The sequence below is a fragment of the Rhinolophus hipposideros genome, assembly GCF_964194185.1.
Source record: "Rhinolophus hipposideros genome assembly, chromosome: 8".
NCBI classification, from domain to species: Eukaryota; Metazoa; Chordata; class Mammalia; order Chiroptera; family Rhinolophidae; genus Rhinolophus; species Rhinolophus hipposideros.
The window spans coordinates 93,547,277-93,563,448 of record NC_138054.1 but is presented as its reverse complement, the minus strand read 5'-3'; the positions used below and the strand labels follow the sequence as shown (position 1 = coordinate 93,563,448).

Genomic DNA, 16,172 nt, shown 5'->3' with positions numbered 1-16,172 from the left:
TGGCTAGTCTCCCGGAAGATGGTCCCAGCCGCCTTGTGTAGATCAACCAAGTGGTTAGTGGTTCGTTTTTCTGGAGCCCAACCAAGGCCACCAAGCTGACTTTGTGCCACTGTATGGGGACAGCTTTCTCGGTGGTGATGTTGGCTGAAAAGCAACTGCCCAATCCCTGTGGCTCTCCACCAGTAGAGGTCCGCTGTCCACTTGGCATGTCAGCTGCTGTGGGCCTGGCCCAGCCTGTGGGTGGGTCCTGTCTGCACAGCGTGTCCTGACGGAACGCCCCACCTGGTACAAGCTGTGCTCTCATGGCAGAGGGGCCAGGTGAGGTGGCCAGAGTGAAACCCCTGAAGCAGGAAGCTTCCTCTTGCCTGTGGTGTACATCAGGTACCTCTGCTGTGGACACGGGCTGCGGGAGCCACCTGCAGGACTCGCGGCACGGGCAAGGAGGAAGCAATGGCGGGATCCTGCAATGGAAGCGTCCCTGGAACTGTCGGAGACTCCTCTGGAATCACAGCCTTGGGGCCGGAAGAACCTCAGCCTTGAATCGGCTTGAGCTGCTTCCCCAGCCAGAAGCATCTCCCCTTTATCCCAGGCCCGGCTCTTCCCATCCTGCTGGTGACAGACCCACGCCACTTCCCAAAGCAGCTCTGTTGGAAAGCGTCCCCACATGATCAGCCCAAATGTGTCTCCCTCTCACTCAGCCAGCAGTTCTAGGTCTGCCCTCGGCCTCCTGGCAGCCCTGCACAGACACAGCTGGCCGCCTGCCCCGCACCTCTGTGCCTTTCTGGTACCCGCACAGGCTTTGTGTAGGCGGCATCGGCCTGCCCCAAGGGAAGAGTCAGGGCCGTCAGGCAACCCTGTTATGCGTAGTTTCGTTTAAAATCAACACACGAGTTCCACTAACAATGCTGTTGCTAGGACGGTAGTCAAAAACCTGGGCACTGAGAACATGGAATAGTTCAATCCTTATTGGAGTCCTTAATGCATGTCAATGAAGTTAAAATTTGTTTCTGAGGTCAGGCCATGCACGCTTTTTGTTAGACTTACTGTGTTCGTAGCCGTGCTACCGTTGAAAACAATCTGCCACTGCGATGGCCGTATATGACCAGGTCGCCTTAGCGGTTTGTCTAGTCATTCAAATCATTCTGCAGTCAAGTTTTGCCTCACCTTCCCCGTAATTATGGCATTATTTTTCTTATTGTTTTGTCTTATTGCTTCCCTTATTTTTCTTGTCTCATTAATTGTCTTGTCTTGGCTAAAACAATACTGAATAGAAGTGATTATTCTTGACGTTATTTTTGATTTTCAAGAAGATGCTTCCAGTGCTTTCTTGTTTAGAATAATACTTTTGTAGATATAGTCTGACATGTTAAAGGTTTCCTTCTATTTCTAGTTTACTAACAGGTTTTCATGGATGTATTTTGTATTTTTTTCTTTATCTGTGGAGGTGATCATACGGTTTTTCCCTTTTAATCTATGAACGTGGTGAACCACATTTGTAGATTTTCTTCTATCGAAGGGTCATTGGAAATTTCTGCTTCTGATCAAGATTCAGTAACACTGAATTTATCCTCCACATGTGCTGATAGGAAACGACACTTTTCAAGACACTGGACCCCAGGTGACAGAAGAAAATGGTCCCTAAGAGAAGGGAAAGAAGTCAAGTGAGCCCTACAGTTATCTGAGCTCTCTGCCTGGATGGTCTCTGGGCTGTAGAGCAGAGGGGAACGCAGGTGGAAACCGCAGCCTCCCTGAGTTGGGGAGACACAGCTGAGAGTGGGGAGCCCGGGTCACAGGACAGTGCAGCTGTGGATTTAGCACCACGAGTGGTGGCCATTCTGTCCTGCATGGTCTTCCCTGCTCTTGGAATAGGATGTTATTCAGTGTTTCCCAATGGGGGCAGGTGGCCCTGTTGCATGACGACCAATTTCTGTCAAACCATGCAACCTGAGAAAGAATTCTTTTGTGTTCTCCAGATGTCTGAGATTCCCAAGTACCAGACACATGGCCTATGGCCTCTATTTCTATGAGAATTAGGAGGTGGTATGTCAAATTTTCAGAAGCAGCGGAGGGGACAAAATGATCGGCAGGTGTGTCCCCTGGAAGACCCTACAAGAAACAAGTGGACAGAGTGCTGCAGCCTCAGCCTTTCCCTGGGGTCCCAGCCCAAGGCCAGCCCTGGCCATGCTGATGAGGGGGAGACCCAGGGCCCTGGCCTGTCCACCTCGCAGCCCCAGGGCACCCCAGGCCTCTGCACAAAGCTCCAAGTTGTGCCGGCCCAGCTCGGGTGCAGTGGCTCCGTCCTGTCTGTCACACACACCCCACTGAGCAAAGGAGGATGAATCCTTGGAAGTAAGTTTTGCTGTTTCAACTGTGATACCCTGTTTCAAGTTCATACATATTTGTGTAAAGGAAAAAACTGTACATTGTAACTTAAAACAGAAACAATTCTAAAACTATCAAAGTTAATACAAGCTTAAAACCACTACAAATCTGAGAAAATGCTGCATTTTTACTTATTTGAAAAGCAAAATAGCCTTGCTGCTGGTAAAATACCCTCATTCAGAGGGAAAAAACACACGAAGGGACTCTAGAATCCTCTAATGGACACACTTAAGAGCATTTACAGAGCATTTGGATTTATTCCACAGGGTCAGATTGGTCAACAACGTTCTCTAATTCGTGTGTAGCTTAAAATCTTTCAGCTTCTTCAGCAGGAAACCCATCTGAACAAATTCCTGATTTTAGGACCCAAACTCGACTCTTCCCCGTCCCCTTGTCAACACTCCCCAGCCTGCGCTCTGCGGTGTCAGCCCAGCCACACCTGCACGTTTTGAGGGCGACTGTAACCTATACATTGCTTTTGAGTTATCTCGAAATAAAAGCAACACATATTTAGCCATCCTTTTTTATTATATTAATATACTCGGTGAATTGACTGGAAACACTAAAAATATATTAGTTTATCATTCTGGTACCTGAAATAAAGACAAATAGAAAACTATGTTAAAACATTAAAAAGTCGCAAATTTTCATTAAAAGTATTTACATTTGTATTCCGATACCAAATTTATAGATAACAATTCTTTTAAATTACATAGACTATTTTGAAATATGAAAATAATAGAAATAAATATTGTTAAATACCCATAACATATTCATGAATGAAAATTTAATGACTAATTACTGTTCCAAATTTAGATACTTATATCCGTGAATGGCCAACGGAGCTTACAGTTCCTTTCACATTTTAATCCTTTATTCTTGGTTCCTTAATAGTATATGACTCTGTCAAGCTTTTCATACTAATCACTACCAGGAATCATTTCAACAAAAACACGATTCTTCTGTCACCAGCAAGACTAACCTGTTGTAAATGTACCCAATTTTGTCCATCACTAAAAGTTAAATGTTTTTACAAATATCTTTTTAAAGTTACAATATATAGAAAAGGTTACATATATATTTCTTAAGAGTTCTGATTGGAGAGAAAAGAATAATTTCTTGGTTAACTTCTCTCATTATTGTTCTGTTTAAAAAAGTGTATCATCTGTATTTCAAAAATGGATTAGCAAACAATGACCAGGATTGGGGGGCTGGGTGAACAGGGGAAAGAGAACACAATAAAATTGTCATATTGGATACCAACTACACTTAAAATAAATTAGAAAAAGAGAAAGTAATGGCCAACGTCTTTTTGAAGCCAGAAAGGATTTCACAATTATCTTGTTCTCTTTGTCACAATTATCTGTACTCCGCGTTGTCGAGTCGTACATTATTTCTCCCCGTACGTCTTTCCTTTTTAGTAGAGTATATGTATTTTTAAAGATAATTCTGTTGATCAGATTTATTCCTGCTCAGTATTTTGAGTCAACCAGAAGGTATTAGTTTACCAAAAATGGAGATTGATTAGTGCAAATTCATGGTCACTAACATAGGTGGGGGGTACACTGATCAGCTGTTAGTTTTTATATATTTTGTTGCTTCGCATGGTGGGAATTCAGATGCTTACACACTAATTATGCAGGACACATGTCATCAACCCCACGCACTTCTAGCGGGCACTCTGAAAGCTGCCTGCACAACGCTCAGGAGGAAAGCGAACATGTGACCCTGGTCCCCGCACGGGAGGGGCAGGGCCAGCTTCCTTGGGTCTCTAGTGGACGGGGCGCCTGGGGAGCACAGGCGGGGGCAGGAGGACGCCAGGCGTTTCCAAGCAGATCTCAGGCAAACACTGGCTGCCTGGCTATGAAGCATGTGGAACTACGTCCAGGGGGTGGGGGACTGGTCAGGCGCTGGGAAGGAGACCGGATTTTGGGGTTTGGCTTCATTTTAAGCGATGTTTTGGTTTTAAGTATCACATGGAGTGTTTGAGAAAAGACACCTTACAGTTCCAGTTCCAACACGGTTTCGCGAGGGACAGGCGGACAGGCCAAAACGACAGTGTGAGTGCTGGACGGGGAGCAGATCTCAGTGACTGGTTTTTAACCTTTATTATTCGATATAGTGGAAACACAAGTTCTGCAGAGGCCGCGTGAGGCAGCAGGAGGTGCGGGCGATACTGTGCATTCTCACTCTCCTGTTACACCGCCCAGTGAGCCAAAGCCCTGGGAAGTTCTGCCACGCGTGAGATGGACCAGTGTGCAAAGGTTTACGGTGAAGGTTTTACGGATCCGTCCGAGCAGCTGACGGGGTGCTCGTGCCACCCCCCCTGCACGTTGACCAGACCCTGGCAACCGCTTTCCACGTGCTTCCGATTCTCTCCCAACAGCACGACGACTCTCCTGTTGGTGCTGAGGCCTGTGAAAGTGAGAGGCCTGACAGCTTGCAACTGCGGAGCTCAGGGTCCAACTCTGGGAGGCGGGTTCTTCTGTGGGTCCCAGTCACGGTGCCCATGAGTGAGCAGCACAGCCAGGAGCTGGGGACAGCAGGGCGAGCATGGGGCCGCCAGGCCACAGACGGCTTTTAGGAGAAACGGTTCACACTCAAGAGCCTTGCTCAGTCCCGCATGGAGACAAGGTGACAGAAGTCTGTCATGTCATCGCTTCGTGTATGTCCTGCCAGAGCTGCGACTCAGGCCTCCCTTTGGGGTGGGGATCTTGCTCCCAACCTTCGCTCCTGAGGTCCCTGATTTGCTCATGGCTGGACCTTTACCTGCAGTGGACATAGACATGCAAAACACGGGCACGTGTTAGGAGGGAGACTAACACACCAATCAGAGCACGAAGCCGCGGTGACAGGACACACTCAGGGACGACAGAGCACGACTGGCTGTGACACCCCGCCCCTCGTCTGCAGGAGCCGGCCTGACCCTGGCAGGTCGGCACGGACGGGGTCCAGCCGCCCACCTGCACCGGCTACAGACGGAGGTGTACCCGGGTGGCTGGGGAGGTACACCCTGACACGGGGGCAGGAGAGAGAACTGAATCATTCACCTAAGTGCACCTCCAACTTTCCGCTCCAGAAATGAAAATGAGACGCGTGTAAGTGGAGTCTCACTTCCTGAGGGACCACGGGCGGCCCCTCCGTTACCTCCCTCCCTCATCTACAGACAAGGCCGGAGGACGGCGCCAGGCCAGCCCTCGGCCCAGCCCGGCCGGACCGCACGTGCCCGTTTGTCGGGATGGTCCCCTCGCTGCCTGCTCGGCTTCCTTACACACCCACAGCAGGTGTGCCCAGGGCTTCTGGCCGGGAACAACGCTCTAATGAAAAACACTTCCTCGCGTGGCATTCTAACGCTGGCGTAAAGTAGCCAAGCGAGGACTACGAACCAGGCAGTGGCGCCACCTACGGCCTACAAGTGAGCCCCGAGCTGGTGACGCAGCCGGGACGCCCAGGCAGCTCGGAAACTCAGGGAAAGCCACTGCAGAGCCTCCGGCAGGAAGAGCCTCGGAACGCAGAACCCTGCTCACGTGACGGGCCTGCTCCTTCGTCACGGAGGCAGAGCCAGGACACAGCCGCCGGCGGCTGCTCTGCCTGGGGGGGGAGGCACGGGGACCCCGCGTCCCGAGGGCCCAGCTCACCCGGCGGCGGAGCGGCAGGCTTGTGCAGCACGTGTGTCCTGCGCAGGTTCATCGTGCAGCCCGCGGCGCCCATCAGGTGGGCTTTCCACGCCTGAAACGGAAGAGGCACGCGGGGTGTCAATCAGGCGCCCACAGGGCCACCCGACACAGCCCGCGGCTGAAGACCAAGCCAGAGGCAGCCGCCCGGGCTCTCCGTACGCACGTACACAGGTGTCTGTGGGCGCTCCCCGCGCTCCGTGCCGAGTGCACGTCGGGGGCAGCCGAGTCTGCATTTCATACCATTGCACACTCTACCTGCAGCCAGAGCCCCGGGGCTCTCATCACACTGAGACCATTGTCACATGAGAGTGAGCAGGGTGTGACAGCTTACGGAGTATGTGGGGCGGGAGCTGTGGGGGCCCCTAGGAGCTCAGGTGGCCCCTGCTGACAGCCAGCAAGACAACAGGGACCGTTGTCCACCAATAACAAGGAGAATTCTGCAGCACCTGGAATGAGCTCGGAAGAGGGCCCTTCCCCAGCGAGGACGCAGTCCGCTGACACTGGGTGCCGCCTGTGAGGCCCCAAGCAGAGGACCGGTCAGGTCGGTCAGCTCGTGTCCAGACTCCTGACCCACACAAACTGTGGTGTACTAAGTGGGTGTTGGAACAGCGAAGCGTGTGGTGAGCTGTTATGCAGCACAGATGACTAAAATATGGAGAAAGCAGATGAAAAGTAAAAGCCTGTTGACAGCCCCATAGCTGTCCGCCGTAAGAGGCCGTCACTTCAAATCACATGTTGGAGGACAAGAAATCGAGGAAGAAAGGCGAGCAACCAGCTAACGTCAGCACTGCTCAGAGAAGGGGACAGTCACCGCGAAGAGGGGCTGGGTAGCGGTGAGAGGAAGCGTGCAAAGCTAACAATGAGAACAGAAGCACAAAGGCTCCTCAATTCTAAGACACGCAGGGAGAGTGAGAACACGTGTGTGCCCGTCAATGAGAAAAAACGGTAAACCACAACAAATCCGTCCTCTCGGGGGAGGAGGGCCAATGGGCGCCTGCAGGGACAGCAGCCCCCGCGGGTCTTCTCTGAATATGCCTCATTGTACAGACTTTGGAACCACCCATGTAGTGTATCTAATTTTAGAACTTAATTTTCCAAGTCTCCTAAAATGGCATCTAGAATGAGACAAATGGACCTGTGTTTGCAGTTGGTGGCACTGACTATAAAACAGCCACCAGTGGAACACACAGGAAAGACAAAAGAATTGGGAACAAATGGGACCTCCAGCCGTCACCCCGTGGCCAGGTGTGCTGACCCTGTCCTACTGTGAAGTGAGGCAAAGCATGTGAGTGATTTGGGACATTCTAATATGTCCAGGGGCTTTGAGAACTGGGCTCTTAGGAGGGGAGGGAGGCGACACAGACGTGAGACAGAAGAGGTTAAAGAAAACCCTTGCAGCTCAGACTGAAATGTGGGTGTGAACGTAGGAAGTATTACTATTTAGCTTACCGACCTCCCTGGCTGTCTGCAGAGAGGCCCAGAACAGCAGCTGGGCCGGGCGCGGTGGGCGTGAGGCCGCTGGCGGTAGCCTTGAAATATCAGGTTCCCCGAGGGGACCCAGGCCTCCTTGAAGAAGGGCTGGCCCCAGCTCTGGGCCCCCCTCATAGCCGGGAGCTCTGAGTCCCTCGGGTCCCAGCAAGCATGTCAGGAGCCCGTGTGAAGAGGCTTCCTGGCCAGAGAAGGGCGAGCGCGTGCACCACTGAGGACACAACAGCAGGGACGGGGGTGCAGCACGTGGTGCCAGCCCGTGACGAGGACCCGTGGTACTGAGCCAAAACCAACACCTGTGGCCCAGCTCGCTGCTTTGGGAACCAGTACACAAGGGAGAGGAGGAGACGTTTCTCTGGCCTTTCCAGTGCAGTGCAGTGCAGCCCTGGGTGGCCAAAGGGCCGAGGGACAGTTTCTGCCTCCAGCTCCACCAGCCAATGAGTGCGGGAGCAGCGGCAGGGCCGGAAGGTGTGGCCTGGGCAGTCCCGAGTTTGGGACCGGGCCTCACAGCCGGCACTTGCTAACATCCCACGTGCCACATGCTTCCTTACAGAAGACGACGCTGCCGTCACGAAGCAGCCACAGGAAGAAAACCCACCGGGTCAAAGCTGTGTCTGCTCAGGACAGCGGACCGAGCAACAGGTTCAGTGCCACCCTCGGGGGGACAGTCAACAGCCAGACTATGAAGAGCCCTATGGGACAAGTGGCTTCTCTCAAACTCGAAGACAGCACAAGGAGGGAGCTGTTTAAAATAGCCAGCCAGTCCCCAAGTGTGGCCTCGCTGGGTCCCGGTAAACAAGCCCGCTGACGCCGAGGTCAGGGCAGCGTGGACACTGTGGCCAGCGGAGCCGACGCTGCTGTGGCTGTGGGTACGCAGTAGTCGTGCGTTCAGAGCTCGAGGGGACGTTTGCAGGTGAGGCGACATCTGTGTGGTGGCTTCAACAGAGCAGAGAGGGAGCAGGCAGGGGGGCTTGGGTGACAGCCACTCAGGGGTGTCTGGGGAGTGACGGGTACGCGTGGCCCCTTTGCTCCTCTGTGTGCTGTGCTACGTATTTGACCTTTTCTGCGAGAGGACACGCCCTGGACAACTGGATGGAGGAAGGGGCTGTGAGGGCAGCGGGGGCAGCCTGGCCCCGCTTTGGTCCGAGATTGCTGTGGCCGAGAGAGTGCAGGGTACTGCTGGCGAGCTTCGTAATGGCACCTCATCCCCCAGGGGCTGGCAGCAGTGGGTGCCTGGGTGGCAGTGGCTGAGGCAGAAGCAGGTCTCTGGGCGGCACACAAGGGCTCAGCACCCACTGCCCGCCTGGCACACGAGGGCAGCGCCCCCCTCATGTCACTGGAACAACCAACAAGGAGTATGCGACTCCCTCTGGTCCCTCCCGCAAGCCCCCAACACCAGGAGCAGGGCACATGGGGAAGCAGGCTGGGAGGACCCTGCCCCTCCCACACGAGCCGCTGAGTCACAAGTGGGCTTGCACTGGGGACCGGGGCGAGTGTGGGCTCGGCCGGGAAGTAGGGCTGCCAGACCAGGCTGGACTGTCTTACTATAGGCGTCTGAGTGGTACAGAATCTGGCCCCGACATACAGAAGAACGCAAAGAAAGACGGGAAAAAATGGAAGCCCTCAATGCTTATGTCCCACGGAGCTGAGCCTCCACAGGGAAGGAAATCATGTGGACCGATAGCAAATGGAACAACCGTCCAGAGAGTGCCGCAGTGCAGCGACGTCCCCTACAGTGGGCTGGTACCGTGTTGCGTCACCTCCCCGTCAGGACCCTCACCTCCTCTCCAGGGGTGAAGTTCTCGTGGCACAAAGGACACCGGTTTGCCAGCTTCTCTGGTTTGGCAGCTGAAACAATTTCAACAGAACAAGCTGCAGGCACTCCTGAGAACACCCAGGGGCACCCCCTAGCAACATGGGGCACCCGAGGAGGCCTGACCCGACAGCCCACCCACCTACTAGTGACAAGGGTCCCCGAGGAGGCACTCACGGTTACATTCTCTGGCTTTTATGTGTTTGGGCAGCTCTTCTTTTAAAACAGCCTCGTTGCAGCGGTAACACTTTCCAAACCCATCCTTTTTGTCACATTCTGTCAGCAAGTGCTCTGTCAAGCTCGCTATCTCGACCACCTGGATCGGGAATCAGAACAAAGCGTGCAGCTGGGGACACAGACGTGCCTGGCCTGGCCAGCCAGCACACTCGCCTTCTCTGCCCGGAAACGTCAGTCCCATTTTCCCGCCATGCATGCGTGCAGTCGGCACACACCTTTCCCTCTGGCACTGACCCCACAGAGCTCCTGTGGTCCTGTCTACCTTGCTAAAGACCCGCGTCTTCCCTGCCATGTTACCTGAGCTGCGTATAAAAGCTGTACATGGCTGAGGGCTGGGGCTACCTTCTGGGGGCAGAACAGCCAAGAGGTTAAACATGTGGCCTTTGGGTTCACACCTGGCTCCCGTCCACTTCTAAGAAGATGCACAGAAACAGGGTCACGAAGTGTCGCAGGACACTCTCGCCACTTTGGCATCGCTGGCAGGAGTGACCTGTGACCTAACTCCATGCCGTGCGTCCGCAGCCCACTGGAGAACCAGCCACCTAGGCTGGGGCCGAGGCGTCTGCACTGTCACTGCAAATCAGTGTGGGGTATGTCCACTCAGGCTTGAGAGTCCCCAGGTGGAACAAAGAAGTTCACTCTCCTTTATCCAAAAAAAAGGAGGAAGGGAGGGAAGGATGGAAGGGGGAGAAAGACGGAGAAAAGGAGGGAAAAAGGGAGGGAGGGAGGGAGGAGGGAGGGAGGGAGAGAGGACTACTGCACCAAGAGACTAAAAATTTGGGGTAGGAGAAGATTTCTGAAATGGGACGCAAAAGGCACTAACCATAAAAAAGATGACAAGGTGGACACAGTACAATTAAAAGCTTCTGCTCATCAAGACACTCAGACAATGAGAAGACCACACAGAGTGTGGGAAGGTGGGCACCACACATGTCACTGACAAAGGACTCACATCCAATATGTAAAGAGCGGCTACCAATCAGCAGAAAAAAGATCGGCAACCAACTTTACAAACGGGCAAGAGACTAGAAGGTGCCTCACAAAAGAGGGCCGCCAAACGGCCGACAGACAGCTAGACAGGTGCCCATCCCCGTCACCGGGGCCACGCACGAGGCAGCACGGGGCAGCGTCCTGCGGGGACCAACGGTGTGAGTGCGGACACGGCCCCGCCAGCAGTTCCACCAGCGGGCGTGCCACTTGGGAGTGTCACACGCTGGGCGGGAGAATGCAGGGACACATTGTGATACAGCAAGAAGGTAAACACGAAACAAAATGATTACATACAAGGTGGGATTGAACAATATCATGACTGTTTAAAAAAAAAGTATTACAGTAAAAGACACATTGCCGTTAATGCCCCTCAAAATCCCCCCCCTTGCTTCAAACACATTTATGTCATGGTTCTTACCACTTTCTGAACCAGTTCTGGAAGTTTTCTTTAATGACTGTCTTCAGTTGTGCTGTGATGGCTGTTTGGATGCCCTGAATTGATTCAAAATGTTTATCTTTCACGTTCATTTTGACTTTGGGGAAGAGCCAGAAGTTGCACGGTGCCAGATCCGGTCAGTAAGGTGGATGAGGACAGACTGTAATGTTTTTATTTAACAGAAATTGCCAGAACTGGAAGCGATGTGTGGCAAGGAGCCTTTCTGTTGTGATCACAAACCACAATGAGTGCTGCTGCCGAGCGCCATCCAACGGAGAGGCAGGGATCTTCAACATGGGAAGTGGTGCGTCAAACCTTCGTAACAGTGTGTGACAAGTTTCAACTTGTTCAGTGCAGGGTGTGAGCTACGGTTGAGAGAAGGTGTATTTTAGTGCGCCATAAATCATCTTCCATCATGACAACGCTGCGCGTCACACATCGCTTCTGGTACGGCAATTTCTATCAAATAAAAACAGTACGTGTGTCCTCATCCACCTTATTCGCCGGATCTGGTATCGTGTGACTCCTGGCTCTTCCCCAAACTGAAGATGATTCAGGACATCAAGGCAGCCATGACAGTGCAGCTAAAGACACTCACGAAAGAGGACTTGCAGAACTGCTTCAGAAAGTGGCAAGAACAGTGGGATACGTCTGTTCAAGAGAGGGGGCGTATTTTGAGGGGGATTAATGGCGATGTGTCTTTTACTGTAATTTTAAAAATTGAAATAGCATATTGTTTGATCATACCTCATATTACCTGATTCCTTTTACATAAAACTCAGAAAGAAAAAGCACTAATTTGTGGTGTCAGAAACCAGGGCAGTGGTAACTGGGGCGGGGAGCAGAGGTGGTAGAAGCCAAGGGTACCTGGCTTGGGTGGTGGTGACACAGGGTATGACTTTGTCACGATTCGTTGAGCTGTGACACGGCATGTATACATTTGCACATGTGTGTGATACCTTGATAAAAAAGAAAGAGCAACCCCAAACACAATGCGGTGATAGGCATTCCATGCTTTCCCCACAGCTTTTCCCCTGAACGGTCTAAGACCTGGGTGATTTTGTGATTCGGCCTTTCACGAACGGCGTGTCTGCTCGCGGCCCAGCGCCTGACCTGTCTGCAGTGGTCACACCGCGTCAGCATGAGGCACTGTTTCCAGTAGTGGAGGTCCAGGCCCTCTTCAGTGAAGGAGTCACTCCTTTCCCCACAGAAAATGCAGAGACTGAAACAGAAAAGTCAGAAGTGAAGGCACAGGCCACAGCAGACGGCTTCCCGGTGTCTTGTCACCATGTCTGCAAGCGCTCCCTCTCCTACGTGGTGGCCTCAGCTTGCGGGAAGGGCCTGGGGGGCTGGATGGCCTGTCAAAGTGCCACGAAAGCGTCCTCACCAAGTAGGTGCGTCAGGTAAGTCTGCTTAAGAGCTCTTCAAATTCTAACTTGTAGGCAGGATAAGCACAAAGGAACTCAGCCATAAGGCAAGACACGGCAAAGCCGTTCCCTTCAGTCCCTGGGACCTGTCTCGGCACCACACAGGAAAACGCACTTCCGCTGTAATGTTCTGTGCCTGTGCCCGTGCTCTGACAACAGGCTGCTGGCATCTGCCAGGGCAGGAGAGGGAGAGGCATCTTGACAACCTCAGGGTTAATGCTCGAAGGGCAATTGTCCCAGCTCTGAAAGTTACTCAAAGAGCCGACCAGCTACATCAGCATAACGCACGAGGGAGAAAATATCACACTTCATGGGGCTGTTCCCTGACCACCATGTAACCGGCAAAGGCAGCTCGACTCACTTATCTAGACAGTGTGTATCCGGAGCTTCGGGGGCGTTGGGTGGGGCTGCCTTCCTTCCTTGAGCATCTGAGGAAATTAAAGAGAAAGCAATTTACATAAATTTGGGGAAATCTATTTTCAAAGTTTCAGTAACCAGTTTTTAAAAAATTAGTAACCAGGATGATGTGAAATGCATTTAAAAATATACACTAATTATACAGGTAGAAGTGTGTACATTCCGCTCTAAGGGTCTGAAATGCAGCAGGTGAACAGACTGCTGCCAAATGAACAGAACTGGTTTCCAGGCTGCGTCCTGACACGCAATCTCCGTACCTGGGTCCTTTGCCTTCGTGGCCTCGCTTTCTTTCTCCTAAGACACAAAACCAGAAATATCAGGGACAAATGGCTGCAGTGAGTAAATCTACCCAGAAAACATTTTGATCCTGAAAGTACTCTTAGGTTTCTTCTAGAATTCCTAACAACAAATAACAGGACTCTTTCAATGAGTCACCCACACGCAGCGTCTGTGGTCTCTTTCCTCCTCCCCCCCTCCCTGCCTCTGGGTCCCAGTCCCCAACCCCATGGAAACAGCCCTTTGTCAACACCAGCAGGGCCACCCACCCCTCACCTCCCACGGGGTCCCAGCAGCACACAACCCCTTCCTTCTCAGCCTGGCTCCCAAGGGCCGCCAGCACCTCATTCTCAGCAGCCTGCCTGGCAGTGTCTTCCTGGGGCTCGGCCTGTCCCTGACCACACTGTCTGCAGCCACTGCAAGGCACTCCCGTCAGCCCGAGACTGGGAACCGGCTCGGTGCTGCTGACCCTGCGCCTGCCTCCAGCCTGACCTCTGCTCACCTGGCATCTCTACTCGGGTCTCTAGGTGTCGTTTAGCAGACACCCTCCTGATCCCCCAATGCCTGCTCCCGTCACTGTCACGGATTCCAGGCCTGCAGGCCACCAAGCCTGGACAGATCGGTGGCTTCTCTCTCTCACCTTCCGTCTCCCCATAGATCCTATATCAGACTCATCAGCAAGTCCTGTTGGCTCAATTTCCATATACCCAGCGTCCACTTGCTTCTCAGCACCCCCACTTCCGAAGGCGTCACCTGGCTCCTAGCAGAGCTGGAGGGATCCGTCAGTGCCGCAGCGTGGGGTTTACTTTTGCTCAAAACCCGGAGGGCTTTCTAGGTCTCTCAACTCATCTCCCATGTGCACGGGCGCCCTGTGCCCTGGCCACTCTGGCTTCCCACTGTCCCTCAGCACGCGGCTGGTCCCCACCTCAGGGCCTTTGCACTTGCTGTCCTTGGACAATCCCCCAGGGACCTAGAGGCTGTTCCTCCAGGTCCCTCCCGCAGACGACCGTCAGTGAGGCCCCGGCCACACTATTTTGCGTGCTGCCCTCCCCTCCAGGACTCTCGTCTACTTGGCATGGTTTCATGTGCAGCTTGTTTCCTGCCTGCCCCACTGAGAGAAGGAAAGGTCCACGAGGGCGGGGATTCTTGTCTGTTCACGGCTGGGTCCCCGGGACCGAGAACAGAACAGTGCCGGGCACACAGTAGCTGCTGACTGACTAAGTAACCCAGGTGTTACACAGTTCTTTCCGCCCAGGTGACCTGTCGGGTGGCCAGTCTCTTCCACCAAGCTCCCTTCCTCCCTGTGCTCAGGTGTGCTAATGACACAGGTGGGTCTGGCTGAGCGGACTGGGCAGAGAAGGGTAGTTACTGGCAGCGGCCGCACAGCGGCACGTGCGGGACGTGAGGCCCACCACAGGCTGCCTGTGCCTGTTCCCTGCTCCCCACCCTAAAGCCTCGGCAAACACCAGCAAGTTGTCCCCCACCTCCCACTCGGCCCCCCAAACACTGCTGTCATCTGCAAGAACAGCATGTGTTCAGCTCACACCGCCTGTGGGCTGAGGGGCTTCTAGAGCTTTCGCTTTTACAGGCGAGCAGGGATAGCTGGCCACCGTCTGTACACAGCAGGTAAGTGATGCATTACAAACAGGGACCCTGTCGACCACTGGCAGAAAACACAATTTTACAGGACAGTAACTCCTCTCAATCCCAACCACTGGATATAAACACATACTACGCACAAGAATACAATTTTAGAACTAGAAAAGAACTTAATAGATTAACATTAAACCTACAAATGGGGCTCACAAGGTTTATATTCCTACAGAGCAAAGAAAGCAAACTTGACATAACTGCATTCCAGGCACCAAAACGATTCCTGTTAATGAGACATGGGATTTGCCTATTTTTCAGGAAGACAATACAAACAATGCCAGAAGTTAAACTTTAGCTTTAAATTTTACCTTACTATGCTTTGAACAGCTGAGAAAACTGATTAGCAATTTTAAGTTCTTTTTTTCTAAAACTCAGGAGTAGAAAGGCAATTTAAAAACACTCTGTCATTCTATAAAGTCTGGAGATGGATGGTGGTGATGGTTGCAAATCTGTGAATGAACGTAACAACACAGAACTGCGCACTTAAAAATGGTTACAATGGCAAATTTTGTGTTAGGTACGTTTCACCACAATAACAAATAGAAAGCAAATGCTGCCACTCCCACGCATGATGCCCCCAGTACCACCTTCCCACAGCAGGCCGTGTCCAGCTGCTTCCCGCACTCCCAGGCCTCCCGGCCGCTTTCTCTTTCACTGCCTTTGCTTGGCTGCATTTCCAGAGCCCAGATCAGTGCCAGCACACAGTAGGTGCTCAACAAACACTGAATGAATGAAGAGGCATAGCGAGGGTGTCCCAGGAGAGCTGTAGGGTGGCCGCAAAGCGCCATTGGCACAGACCTCTGGGGACACGGTAGCTGAGGCCGGGCTGTAACATTTCTGCGGGACAAGAGGGAGGACGGGACTCTCTTGGCTTAAATGCCGACTAGTTCGTGACCTTGAATATGTCACTTTGTTTTTCAGTCTGTGTCCTCCTTTGCATGTTAGGAAAAATCACTGACAGCTGCCCGACCTGCTTCAGCGGGTCTCTGCCAGGCTGTGGCTACAGCTGAAGTCTCACTAGGCCAGGACTCAGGCCCTAAGTCCTGGACCTGCACCTAAGTCACTGTCCCCTCCCGGCCCCACCGACCTTCCCCTCTTCCCACTCCCGCGTGGGCTCTTGCTCTGTCTCCGACATTCCAGCACGTAGTGGAAATGTTACTGTGACTTTCTGCCACAGGCACTTCCACATATTTCACTCTGTTTTTCTGTTCTCACCCACTTATCTTTGTACAAAGGAAGTGGGGAGCCCACGCTGTGCAACGGCCCTCCGGACACAGCTAGGAGCACAGAGGCGGGAAGCACAGGCTGGGCCGACCCCTCTGGGACCCCTCTGCTCATCCTTACGCTTCTCCACTCCCTTTCCCCTTTCCTTTCTT

At 52.8% G+C, this 16,172-nt stretch overlaps 1 protein-coding gene across 9 annotated transcripts in view; it reads right to left on the bottom strand.

Moving 5' to 3' along the window:
* Positions 1–2,894: 2,894 nt before the first annotated feature.
* Positions 2,895–16,172, bottom strand: part of CEP104 (centrosomal protein 104) — a 37,570-nt gene continuing 24,292 nt past the window's right edge. For all 9 annotated transcript variants that reach the window (XM_081055387.1, XM_081055392.1, XM_081055390.1 and 6 more), the window contains 7 exons: positions 13,125–13,161; positions 12,812–12,878; positions 12,137–12,245; positions 9,538–9,676; positions 9,328–9,395; positions 6,021–6,111; positions 2,895–5,151 (listed from right to left, as the gene is read on the bottom strand). In XM_081055387.1, coding sequence (XP_080911513.1) covers positions 5,036–5,151; positions 6,021–6,111; positions 9,328–9,395; positions 9,538–9,676; positions 12,137–12,245; positions 12,812–12,878; positions 13,125–13,161 — 627 coding nt within the window. In that variant the 3' untranslated portion in view covers positions 2,895–5,035. The remainder of the gene's footprint in view (positions 5,152–6,020; positions 6,112–9,327; positions 9,396–9,537; positions 9,677–12,136; positions 12,246–12,811; positions 12,879–13,124; positions 13,162–16,172) is intronic.